General features: G+C 32.3%; 1 protein-coding gene across 6 annotated transcripts in view; it reads right to left on the bottom strand.

Annotated features, from left to right (window-relative positions):
* Positions 1-13,689, bottom strand: part of PAN3 (PAN3 poly(A) specific ribonuclease subunit) — a 120,183-nt gene that overhangs the window by 21,012 nt on the left and 85,482 nt on the right. For 5 of the 6 annotated variants that reach the window (XM_004680171.2, XM_012723356.1, XM_012723360.1 and 2 more), the window contains 6 exons: positions 9,756-10,003; positions 7,466-7,570; positions 6,682-6,739; positions 2,063-2,224; positions 1,719-1,835; positions 1,530-1,631 (listed from right to left, as the gene is read on the bottom strand). In XM_004680171.2, the coding sequence (XP_004680228.1) occupies positions 1,530-1,631; positions 1,719-1,835; positions 2,063-2,224; positions 6,682-6,739; positions 7,466-7,570; positions 9,756-10,003 (792 nt within the window). Of the gene's footprint in view, positions 1-1,529; positions 1,632-1,718; positions 1,836-2,062; positions 2,225-6,681; positions 6,740-7,465; positions 7,571-8,726; positions 8,784-9,755; positions 10,004-13,689 lie in introns of all 6 variants that reach the window. The other variant, XM_012723359.1, reaches the window with a different exon arrangement.

The raw sequence follows: 13,689 nt of genomic DNA, 5'->3' as shown, positions 1-13,689 counted from the left end.
GCTGCGCCACCAGGGAGGGCCCTCATTCATTTATTTTTAATGAAAAGCTATAAATCAGGGGCTTTCAGCAGAAATAAATTTGACCCCAGAGGACAATGGAAAGCCTAAAGATATTTTTGGTGTCGCAAGTGGGTTGGGGGGTGCTACTGACATTCAGTGGTTATAAGCCAGGATGCTGCTAAACATCCTCCAAAGCACAGGACACCCCATAAATATAATTATTCAGCCCAAAATGTCAACAGTGTTGAAGTTGAGAAACCCAGCCATAAATTAAAGCCAACAGTTATTTCGCAGGTGTTATTACTAAAATAAATTTGAACTACAGCTATCTTCATCTATAGGAAAAATGATACCACATCCCCTTCAACAAAATTATGTAGGTATCTGCAGATGACATGGCAAAAGGAAGAAAGTGACCACACTATATGACCAGATTTTTAATGTGAAACAGTCATAACCACAGCTCGCTTCTCTTAACTGCCAGAAAGCAAAGTTACAAGTAAACAGAAGTAATAATATATTTTTAACCATAGTTAGTCCTCAAAAGAGTCATAATCCCCAAAATTTCTAACATTATGTATTCAAAAAAAATCTTTAAAAGATTAAAAGCTACAAAGAAGCAGTGCTTCTTTCTTGCCCCCAAACCAGAAATGATATATACATTTCCTTTCTCAAATACATAAATTATTAACATCTTAAAATAGATTTACTTTTACTTTGAAACTTTTTACCATTTACTAAGTATCTGTTGTAATATCATTTAATTAAAGTATTCCAATTCTTTATAATATCTGACTGTAAACCAGGTGGGGGGAAAAATTCTCCATTTAATGAAAGCTACCTGAAAAACTGTTTTGAAGACTTACTTCTCAAATAGCAAGGAATTCTATCTTTAAACAAAAGCATTTGTTTAAGAAAATAATGTCATAAACATGTAGTCACATCATACTACAAGATACTAACAATATAATTATAACTAATATAATTACTGTAATACAATAATATAACACAAATATACAATTGGGGAAAATATTGTATAAATGATAAATGGAATGCAAAAGAAAACCATAAATAAATAAACCTGGAAAAAAATATACCAAAAGATCATAATGATTGTACTTTGGTGATGCTACAGGACTTCCCCCCCCCCCAAATTTACTAAATTTTCCAAATCATCATTATTCGGAAAGTATTATATTTTTTAAAGAAAAACATTTTGAAGAGGAAAACATTTTTATCATATTTTTATTTAAATTTCAAATATCTACACTAGTCTTTAACAACCCATCTTCATCTCAGTCTATAGACATAACACATAATGCTATAAGCATAACATAATAGAGATAATAATATAGACAAATTTGTTGTGAACTTATACATTTCTTTGATATAATTTTTAAAATTCAATTAAGTCTGACTAAGGTGAACGATTATGGGGTAAATTTACATGTATATTACAATAGAAAACTACTCTTCCACACTGCAAAAACATCTGTCAAATTATAGTTTGCTTGCATTTTTTTTCTTACCCCACTTTCTCTTTGTGAAATAGGCATCAGCATTAGGATCATTAAAGTGTCTGCTCATCATAGTTTCTCCTCCGGCATGGAAATCATATGCAAACACAAGAGCTTAAAACAAAACACAAACACTTATTACTAAAATCTGGGCTCAAATAATGAAGCCCACAAGTAGAAAGACAATTACAAATTACTCACAAGGCTCTGCAAATGCTTTAGTAGTAAACACTTCACGCAAGGTTACAATATTTGAGTGCTGAATTTTTTTCCACATATCGACCAACACCATGCACTTTGTGTTAACAAGACGAAAACCTAAAAAGAAAAATTTTTCTACTCAACTATAAATGACATCTCCCTCCTATTCCATTATTTTTTAAAAAGTCTATGTATACACATACACATTACTTCTGAGGTATTACTATCCAAATGAAATAATAAATTTTATCATTTAAATTCAGCTATTAAGTACTCAGGAAGATTTTAAAAAATCTTATGTCACAACACTAGACTTCTAAAAGAAAATAATTTATCTTCCTTACCATGTATCCTCCGAAGGCAATATGGCAGATCATCTTTGCTATTTACAGCTTTGTAGCAAGATGTAATGTATCCAAAATTACTTGATTTCTGTATCCGGTTAGGTGGTGGCAGTGGTTCTAGAGGAAACAGGCTGTGGTAGCTGTCAACTTCTGTAGGGACTGCTAGAGTAATTCATAGGAAGATAACTTTAACTTGCAGACATTCATAAATCTCTCAGCGTAAAAAAGAAATCAGATCTACTATAAACCACTTGTATCACAACAGTTTTGTATTGTTTCTCAAATGTAATCAATTATGTTTTCCAATTAGACATCTTCCACTCTGTTAAATGTCGTGACTAACTTTAGAAAATGTTTTAAGTGAAAAACAGATAACCAAACAAGCAAAATAAGTCTAGAAAATCACGTAGATAAGAACAAAGAAAAACTAACAGTAAATAGTAAGGTCTTAATGGAGAGACTTTTATTCTCCTTTACACTATTATGTGTTTGTCAAACTTTTTACAAAACAAAACATGTTTAACTATTTTTTAAACATAGCAATAAGTCTCTTTAAATGCAAACAAAAACAAGTGACATATTTTGCCCTATGATTGTTAAGGTATAAGGTGAAACCATATTCAGAAATGTCTAATTACAGAAGACAAGTTCAAAATGAGCCCTCTGATTTTGTAAAATGAATAAGGACACCTCAACCACTGTTAGGCATCACAAATCAAAGTTTCAACTAAATATGGTATAGATCGATGCATTCTTTAACATAGCCCCAATTTTGAGTCCAGGACTCATGTTCTACCAAATAATAAAGAAAAATTTGATTTCATTCCTCTATTCAACTTTACTTCCCCCTTTAAAGAACAGTGAACTGGTGGAGTTAAGATTTATTACATGACTGTTATTCACTATCAGAAGCCCACAAGTCTATGGCAGAGGGTCTCCATCTCACAATTCTGTAATATTAGCCAGATAATCATTGTTACTAGGGACTATTCTATACATTGTAGGGTTTTAGCAGCATCCCACCCTCTAACCATTAGGAGCTAGTAGCACCCCACTGCAACTTTTAACAACTAAAAAGTTCGTCATATTCCCAAATGACCCACAGGGATATAACTGTTTCTGAGAAACACTGACCTATAGAAAGTATATTATGATTTCAAACTTGAAAAATACTAACTTAATGAAAATATTAAGTAAGAAGTAAAAAAGGGAAAGCAAAAGAAAGATAGCAAGACAAAACATTAATAAATGAACATACATGTGATGTGACAAAAGATCAGTTAAAAAGTAGTGGCAGAAAAAAAATTAAATGTTATCTGAACACAAGTGCACAGAATTGGATTAACTATAAACTTTAATTTTTAAGCTTCAAGTCACTGCTTCATGTCTAACAAATGGTTGCTATTGTTTAACTCTTTTTTTAAAAAAAAATTGTTTTTGTTTATATTTTTAAATTTTTATGTAGAAGAACTGGGGTACGGGCCAGAGGTGCAGAGAGTGAGAGGATTCACCAGAAAGTGGGAGCAGAACAGGCTGACCCATTAAAATATACTGCCAAGCAGAGAAGTAAATGAGACAGAAGTCTGCCATGCTATAGGTAATGGACCAGTTCCCTAGTCAGGTAGTTCAATTTCAGTAGTTTTCAAAAGAAATTAACAGGTTTGCCAATTTATAACTATTTACAGCATTTTATTGGACACATTTTGAACCCTTGAACCCATATCCTAACACTTGAAAATAGTATCTTATTTATACTTCCCTAATTCCCAATAATGTTCAAGAATTTATGTTTCCATCATGTTTCTCTTTCATGAAATAAGTGCCTATTCCTATCCTTTAACCAATTTTCCATTCATCTGTCTAAGTTCTTACTGACTTGTTTTTTATAGTGTCAATTATATAAATTTCAAAAATCCTCTTCCAAGTATTTTTATAATAGGTATTTGACTTGTTCTTAATTTACTGCAGTAAAATTTTATCAATATTTTCCTCTAGAGTCAAATATCTTTGTGTTCTATACAGGAAATCTTTTTTTATTTAAGAGTTAAAATTATACATTTATAGTAGGAATTTTAAAGTTTGCTTATTGACATTTAGTTTTTGAATGTAGGTTGAAATAATGATGCAATTTATCATTGGGCATAAAGAAAACCATTATTTCTAACATCTCCTTTCCCCTAATGACAAGTCATAAAATATGTGGGCCTCACCCACATATTATCACTTTATATTATCACTTTATATAACTCAGTGCTATTACTATATTGTTTTAGTTACTACAGATCCAAACCAAGCTTCCCCTCTCCCAAGACAACCAGGTTCCTAATCATTATCTGAAAATTGCCTGGGGTAGTCTTATCCCTTTACTCTTTGATAAGTTTAACCGTATAGCATGAAGAGCTCTATTATACTCTAAGATCTCTGTTGAGATCGCACACATTTTTGTTGTACTGATTCCTTGATACAGAGATCTAAACCCACTGTAAATAGCACTTCACATTTGATTATATATTTTTGGAATTACAAGCTACTGGCCTATGAAAACACAACTAATACATACTAATCTTATTTCAGCTATTTTCTAAATTCAATTCTAATTTTAAAATATATAATCCATATTCATATGACTTACACCTGACAGGTCTGTTTTTTGTCTTTCTAATCTTTAATGCTTCTAAGTTATTTATTTTTCTTTTACTCTGATTAGAGTATCAAGTACAAAGTTAAATAATTAGGAATATTACAGTACAAACCCTTCAAAGATTGTAAAAGATAAGCTCCTAGCCCACCTAAACTTAAAAAAAAAGAGAGAGAAAGAGAGAGTCTTAAAAATGTAATACTTGATGGGGAAAGAATACCTGAGAAGAATACCTCTGTTAACAGTGGCACACTCTGAAAGTACTGTGGCTTGGGGCAAATCAAATACCCCTTGACATCAGAGACCACCACTGCACAGAAGACGTACAGAAGAGAGTCACTCTACTAAATTGAAGGGTGGCAGAAAGAAATGCCTGTCATCAAGGTGGGAACACCGGTAGATGGGCTGGCAGCTTAGCCAGGGACCCTGGGGAAGGGAGAGTGAAATGGTGTGAAAGGAACACACAGTAGACCAAAGGGAATTGTGCAGAGGAGCTGAGGTGTTCCAATGGCTGGGTCCAGAGTAGGAAAAAAGACAGTGGCGTGAACTACATTCTCCTTCTATACCCATAGGAAAAAGTGGGGACCTCAAGAAGCACAATGACATATACAGATGGTACGGTTTGAGACTGGAAACCTCAGAGAGGAGAGTATCACTGATGCCACAAACTCAAGCCCTCTCCCCTCAAACACATTTGTACGTGCAGGTGGACTCCACGAAAACCCTCTTTCCCACCCTCTGACCCAATAACCACAAAAACTGGTCTCAGTATCTTAAGAAGCCAGTAAAGATTTTTAATATAGTAAGCTAAATAAAATGACAGCACCACCTACAGGAAAAGTAAATGTAGTCAAACTTTCAAAAGTACTGCTGTGTGTGTGTGTGTGTGTGTGTGTGTGTGTGTCTATTATTTTAATTAGGGAATATAAAGCAGCAAAATGGGCTGTCAAAAAACCTGTTGTAACACATGGTATTATACTCGTCAAGGAATAGGACTTCACAGGAGACCAACTACAAAACATGGAAGACTTTTATCTACCTATCAGAGTTCAAAAGTGCTACAATAAAGAAAATAAAAGAGATAGAAGAAAATGTAGAAAAACAAGTGATCTGATATATAAAATGAATGAATGCAAAGTATAAACTGAAGTATTACGTAAAAAGATTCCAAATGCTAAGAACGCCATAGATCAAATAAAAAAAATTCTAGAGAAAACTACAGAAGCAGAACAGACCAACTCAGCAATCAAATTAGTGATGATCCCAAAGACAGTAATGCACAAAACATCCAGGTGGAAGAGGAACATGAAATATGAAGTGAAATAATGAAGGTTCTGAAATCTGAATCCATTAGTGGAGATAATGGGTATCCCAAAAGGGGAAGGGAAGGGTCAGAGAAATTATATAAAAGAAATAATAGAGACTCCCCCACTATGGAAAAGGAACTAAAATTACAAGTTCATGAATTTTATTAAAAATACATTTTTTTTAAATATACATTTTAAAATAATGCCTCAGTATCTAAATGCAATGAGAACTACACCAAGAGTTCAAGATAAAGAAAGAATAGTGAAAGTGGCTAAGGAAAATAAAAAGTAAATTATGAAGGTACTATAACAAACAGTGAGGAGCACCCTTTCAATTCAGTGAGTAGTGCTCACAGCCAACTCAAGGGTAGAAGACAGAGCTCTTCAAGTTCCCTGAGTACAGGCAAAGGGGAAACAGAGCAGAGCTAAGGGTTTTGGCAGTTATGCAGTTGAGGCTCTTGACCAGTTAAACTGTGGGTCATTCAGTAGGTAAAATCACTGGGTTTTTTTTGACTGGGAGTTTTGGCAGTAAAGCTACTGAGGTTCTGGAAGTTAAAGCATTGTTAAGGAGGAGTGCCTATGGACAAGACGCTAGCTTAAGACATAAAAACATGTAGGACTACATAAGGGTTAATATCACCTAAAAGGCAGTATGAATCAACTTCGCATTTTACCTGGCATATCTGCTTGATCAAGTTGAGCCATTGTTATTAAATGTCTATTGATCAGCTCCTAATAGAAAAAAAAATGTATATTTACATTGAAACACAGCTTCTGATATCTGGATTTTATTTTAGAACAATATAAGTATTAATTAGTGGCAAAATATTTAAATGCCAGTATTTGATATACCTATCTATAATTAAAATTGAGTCTAAGAAGCTGTGCATATATAACCCAAAGCATATAACTAATAATATGGCTGAAAACTCAAGGTACTCTTTTCAAGGTACCTTTCACTCTATGGACATTGTTTCTGTGAAGCAAATATACTTCGGAGAATCTAAGGGTAATATGAAATTCTATATATCAAATAATACTAAGCTATTTATCAAAAAAATAGTAATTTTATTGAATCTACTTAATAGAAAATGTTGAGGTCTCTTAAAGTGACTTATTTCTGAACCAAATTACTTATTATTAACCTACAAATATTAACAAAGTTTTATATTTAAATAATTTCTTTATACACTTAAGGAGACCTAAAGGATAGGAAATGCAGAAAGGCTGTTCATTTAAAGAGTTATTCTGTTTTATGTCCTAACAATTATTTGCAATTTTCTTGGGAAAAAAATGCACTCTCTTTAATATATCAATTACAATTTATAGACTAAATTTTTTGATTTAGTACACCATATGAAATTAAATAACATGACTTTAAAAAGCTCTGTTCTTTCTTCAGTTTTCTGCTAAAACATAAAAGACACCCTCTATGTGCTATAAATTCTGAAAGCATACCTGTCGGAGTTCATCAGCCATAAAGAAGGAAGGTGCATTTGCTTTCGGTTGCATATAAGCAACATGAGGTGCTGTTGGAGGATAAATATGATAGTTTGGAAATACCTAAAAAAGGTAAGGAAGCGGGGGGAAATGTAATGAATAATTTTTCTCAATTTATAAGCTTCATCATTTTCATTGAGTTCTAATCTTTAAATGATAAACTGATACATTTTAATTTTTCAATGACAATGAACACCTCAGTGAGTACTTATTATCAGTATACTTTCTGAATGAATTCATTAAAAAATAATTTAATACTGTAGTAATTTTAGAAATGAAATGAGCAAGGAAACATTTTTTCAGCATAGCCAATTTTAAACTCCAGTGAGAGGCACAATAGATTTTTGGAAAAAATTAAGTTTTTCTGAAAGCAAGTGGAAGAGAGGAAGAAAGCAGCTATTAAAATGGGTGCAATCAGATAGTGAGGGATCACTGTCCTGGCCTCCCAGCAAACTGTGTTCTTTAGGGCCTACTACAGCCAATCTAAATAGTATTATCTATATTTGTTGACACTTCAAACTGCAACAGTAAAAAGCGGAGGACCTGGTCACAGCTTAAGTGAACAGGAGGGTTCAAAAATATATTTACCATCCGAGCAACTACAATAGAGTTAGTAATTCTGCTGGCAGCTTCTTTCTTTCTTCCTAGTGGACTCTTCCCACCAACCTGCTTTCTTTTCTTTTTCCTCTGTCACCCTCTCATTTCATTACTACATAATATAAATCAAAGTACATTCCAAAATATCTTTTCTATTTTATTCTTTTATTTGAAAATCTGAACTATTCATTTACTTTCAAAAATATATTCATGTGATTTCTGGTGCCATCAGATGATTATTCTGCTCCAGATTTCAAATGGGAAGTGGTTTTGCAATAACTGCAATGTGCAGGAAGAACAGTACCTCTCTTTATCTGCCTTGGCACTCCTTTACATCAGGTAACACCAGTTTGACTTAACTACTTCAGGTTTACAATGAGCATATTTTTAGGAGAAGTATGAATGGCAAAAATAATACAAAAATATGTCATATATGTCTCTAAAAAAACAACTGAAGCAAATTTTTTGACAAAAGAACTTCTGAACAGATTAAACCAAATTTCTTCTTTCTACAAACATGATAAAACAAAAATGTAAGTAATTATAAAATATAATAAATCAAAAAGGTAAAAACATTCATGGAATTCTTACTTGAAGGAATCAAAGAAAGTCTCTACTCTACCTCAATTATTTGACCTTCTGTTCGGCAAGCTGTTCTGTGATAATTTTTGAAAGATCTCTGACCAAAAACAAAACAAAACAAAACAAAAAACTATTAGCTATTTTATTATGTTTCAAAAAGCATTTTATAAGATTTACAAGTACTTCCACAATTTCTTCACATTTATATCTCATAGGAGGACAGGCACTGTTATACCCACTTTATAATGGGGGAAACAATCTCAGAGGTATAAAGATTCAAGAGTCACAAAACACTGGCAGAACCAGGACTCTTATAAATAAAAAAAATAAATTGGTTATCTTTGCACTGAAATGGATTTTTAGCAAAATATTAAATACAATAAAAATGAATTAAGTTAATCATTAATCACTGTGGAATGAAAATCTGCTGATCAAAATCCAAATATACTTTTCATCTTAGCCTGTCATCTGTAATTATGTCAAGTGTCTACAGTTTAGATCAGTTTCCATTATTTTAATAGAATGTCTGTTTTACTTATAAATTCTTCATTCACTATTTCTTTTTATAAAATTAAAAAGTAGTATTTTGAGCATGGTCAAAATAATAAAGATAAAAAGGTACAATTTATGAAACATGAAATAACACCTCTGCTCCTTCTCCTCACCTCTCTCTTCCTCTCTATTTTCCAAGATGGGGCTTTCCAAGATGGTAGTTCCTTCTCATCTACAATTAGGGATTCCTTTGAATCTTCTTTAACAACAATCTATGCTGGAGGTCTCGTCACAGTATGTGCCTTTCACTACCTAGACATCTATATGTTAAATTGGTGCCTCACTTGAGGCAAGAATTTATCAAACATGCCTTAAATAACTATACTTGGTTACAATTACACTGATTTCTGATTAGAACCAAATTTAGTTATTACTAATGTAGAACACATTATTATGAAGAGATAAAAAGAAATTAAAATCATGATCTAAATATGAAAATTAAATACTCACTTTTTCATATCATTAGTTAGAAGGGACTGTTATAAGAATACTATCATTTCTCCTTTAGTACACTTACCATTCCAGCCAAAGGTGCTGGAGTTGTGTCCGTATAAAAGTATGTTGTCCCACCAACAGTTTCCTTTTGAATCACTTGACCAGAAGATGGAGTCTGAGAGACAGGATTATTAACAGGTGTAGAGGCACTAGAAGGCACCATATAATTTGCTGGATTTGGAGTGTGACTTCTTCTTCTGGGGGCAGGAGAAGTATGTGGAGTGATCTTGGGGGAATGAAGAGGGGAAGATCCAGCAGACAATGACATTCCTGAAGAAGATGTAAAAATATTTCTTAAAGAAGCAAAAATTGGTTTTACAGAAAAAAATCTGAAAAATAAAATGTAAACATTCATTTGGAAGAAACATCAGCTTTAGCAAATTATTTAAGTGCAAAGAAAAGGAAAGAAATTATCTTGTTTTATTTTAGGAAGTTCTGATTGAAGCAAAGCAAATATAATATAAAGTCTCTTTTTTGTTTTTTTCAAGTATGGCTATTTCCAAATAAATTAGGGAGTTTATTCTAAGTATAGTCTCCTCCATATCAAGGTTTACATAAGAAACATGAAGAGTAAAAGTTACCAATAACTTAGTGGAAAGTGAGAAATAACCAACCTGGGGTCTTTGTAAAAATATACCTTTTATAGTCATAAAAGGCATAATTCCTTTTTTTGCTTAGAATCATTTAAAACAATAACTATTAACAATACAAATACTACATTCCTCTAAAATGTTAAAAATTTCAAACTATATAATGAAATTTACTAAATTTCTTTTGGTCAAGTATAATGAACAGAATGGTTTGAAAAGGAAAAAAATTAAGTCTAGTATTACTTGAAATTTATGGCAGCTTAAAAAACATTTTTTAAATCAAGCAGTATATACTTTTTGTCTTTAAATAAGCATATACTAAAACAACTGAGAATTCCTTCAATGCATACTTTTAAAATTAAGCCAACTGATAACACTACTGAGAGTTTAACTTAAAATGTAACCAATAAGAAACCATTAGACAAAGAGAGCACCCTTTATTAAGAATCTGTTGTGAAGAAAGGGAGAATTTGTTGTAAAGAAAGGACAGAACAATTGTCTTTACCCTTCAGGAGATTCCAAACTAGCTGAGAAAACAAGACCAGGTCACATTTAAAAGACAGCTTAAAAAAAAACACTCAAATATAAATTAGCATACTATAAACTACAGGTATAACTGTATGTGAAATACAAATTAATTAAAACCTGGTAGGGTTAATCAAAGGCTTAATGGAAGTGATCAGTTCTGAGCAGAGATTGGAAAGGATTTCTAAAGCTACAGTTATAATTCCTGAAAAAAACCAGCGCATCTTGGAACCCCTTTCTGGATATTTGGATGACTAACTTTCAAGAAAAAAGTTACCAAAATGCCTCTGGCATAGAAATATGATTAACGGGTATGAATCTCAATTTATAAAACAGCACTGTTTTTAAAAAGAAGTGAACAAAAACATGGTGAGAACTGGATAAGATAAACACTTATGTTTACCCAAGAGAGTTCCTTGCACTTTTTAAAGAGCTGTCACATAATAATTTCATCTGACTTTCTGAGTAAATTGGTAGACAGGTAAGTAGGTGAGATTACAAGCACCACAAATCATAGTTTAGACATAGGAAGGTACTTGGTTAGCTGACCAAGGACTTGTGTGCAGTCAACAAAAAAAGTGAGAATTCAAACTCGTGTCTCCAAACTTCTTATGTAATATACCAACTTCTGTAACACAAATGTTACAGTGACACTGAAATAGGCCAGAAAATTTCAAGAATGTCTTCAGTATGACTAAGAGAAACTTAAAAACTCTAAAATCTTTTTTCAATAAAGTAGTATTTTATAAGAAAGCCAAAATACTATATATAAACCTAACTTAAAAAACTGTCCCAGAGTTCTCTGTTGTCTAGTTCTATATTACATATATAATTGCAGGTTAATCCATACAATAAAAAGCTGGCAAGATCATACCACTATTTTCAATAGGTAAGCACTCCCCATTTATCTAATATGAAATACAGTTATATCATTTTCCCAAAGTTACTTTCAAAGACTTTCCAAGTTAAGACTGGACAAGTCACCAAATGTGAGTAAATTTTTTACTACCTTTAAGCTAAATAACAGTAAAAACTAAAATTCTTAAAATACTTTCCATATTTCAGACATTAATAAAAATACATCATATATACTAGTCTGTCTAAATTTCAAAACAACCCTGTGACTTAGGTCTATCATATTCATCTCACAGACAAGAAAATTAACTTAAAACTTTTAAATGCATTTTAAAGACAAAGTATATAAAACAAAAGAATCACAGTTCAAATTTGGTTCTATTTAATTTGAAGGCCTGTGCTCCTAACTATATGCTATATGCTATACTGATGCTATACAAATGCCCAATTCCTAAAGGTTTACATATATACAGAATAAAAAGAGTGTCCATTACACTTGGTATCTGAATGTGACTACTTAAACTCTGTGAGACCAGGGAGAGGGATGTAAATGAAAACATGGAGTGAAGGAAAAGATTCTGACACCAAAGTAGGTGTATAAGTGAGAAAAAAAATAAAAACAATCTGAGGTCAGGTAAGAAGGAAGTTCATGCAGATGAGTAAGTAACAAGGCTTCTCTTAAGAATTTTAATTTTGTGGTTATTCTAAACACAAAGCTGTAGCACAGAAAAATGTGGTAAGCATCACTGGACATAATTAAATACATTCAAAATAAAATATATTCAACTAAGTATCACCACCCACTAGGATATTTAAATTTCATTGGAAGCCAGAAAAGAAGTTAACACTTAAATTTCTAAAATATCAAACCTAATAAAAGTGTAAATAAAGAACTGAGTAAAATATGCACTTATCTTCCTGGAGAGAGATATTCTGTATTTAGTATTTGAAGACAACCCAACATTTTTCATATTAACGGCTCACATATAACACTAGCTACAACAAAAAAGAACCATACTATAGGAACAAGTAGGTAAAAATAAAAGTGAATTTAAAGGAATAGATTCTGCTGAAATCAAGAGAAATTGTTTCAAAATTAAAAATTCTTCATTAAAAATTACAACTTTCTTGCAGACCTTGATGTCTAAACAGCAATTTTTGCTAAAGAGGTTTCAGGATTCCATCTGATCAAAATAAAACTGAAGATATGATATTAATAATGATGACTGTTATATAATTTACTTTTAGAAGGACATTCCTCATTTGAAATTTCGTATCTCTCAACTGAAATTCAAATTACATCTTCTTTTTATATATGTGGGAAGGGGACGGCAACTTGTAGTTATTATAGCACCCTGCTATTAACTGGTACTCAACAATGAGAACACTTAAGCAAAGAGTAACACACTGGGGATAAGAGTCAATCTAGAAAGATGAAAATAATCAGAGAAACATTAAATTAAAAACATTTTATTTTGTATTTATCTTTTGTATTAATTTTCATAATTTACTCCCAAAATGACATTTTGGTGACATCATATACATTAACTGCACTAAAATTTCACATGAAATGACTATGAAAACTGAGAATCATCCATCACGACCAAGTAGGTTTTAACCTAGGGATGCAAGTTTTGTTCAACATACATAAATCAAACAATGTCTTTCACGAGATCAGTAAGTAGGAAGCTAAAAATCAGGTGACTATAGTCTCCAAAAATAGATTCAAAATAGACTCCAAAAAACATTTGGGAAGATTCAAATCTATATGATAAAGACTCTCATTAAAATGGAAGTGGGGCCCTCCCTGGTGGCGCAGAGGGTTAAAGCACAGCACTAAGAAGCTAAAGCCACTTCTGCATGAGTTCAATCCCTGCGGGCCCCAGAAGTGACCACATGGCGTGGCAGACCTCTTCTGACTCGCCCGCTGCTCTCCTCAGCAGTGTACTTTGTTGATCTGCCTGTTCAGCTCCCCACTACATCTCT

The sequence above is a fragment of the Condylura cristata genome, unplaced genomic scaffold (assembly GCF_000260355.1).
Source record: "Condylura cristata isolate star-nosed mole 26May11 unplaced genomic scaffold, ConCri1.0 scaffold00010, whole genome shotgun sequence".
NCBI classification, from domain to species: domain Eukaryota; kingdom Metazoa; phylum Chordata; class Mammalia; order Eulipotyphla; family Talpidae; genus Condylura; species Condylura cristata.
The sequence above is the reverse complement of the archived record's forward strand: the minus strand, read 5'-3'. Positions and strand labels throughout refer to the sequence as shown.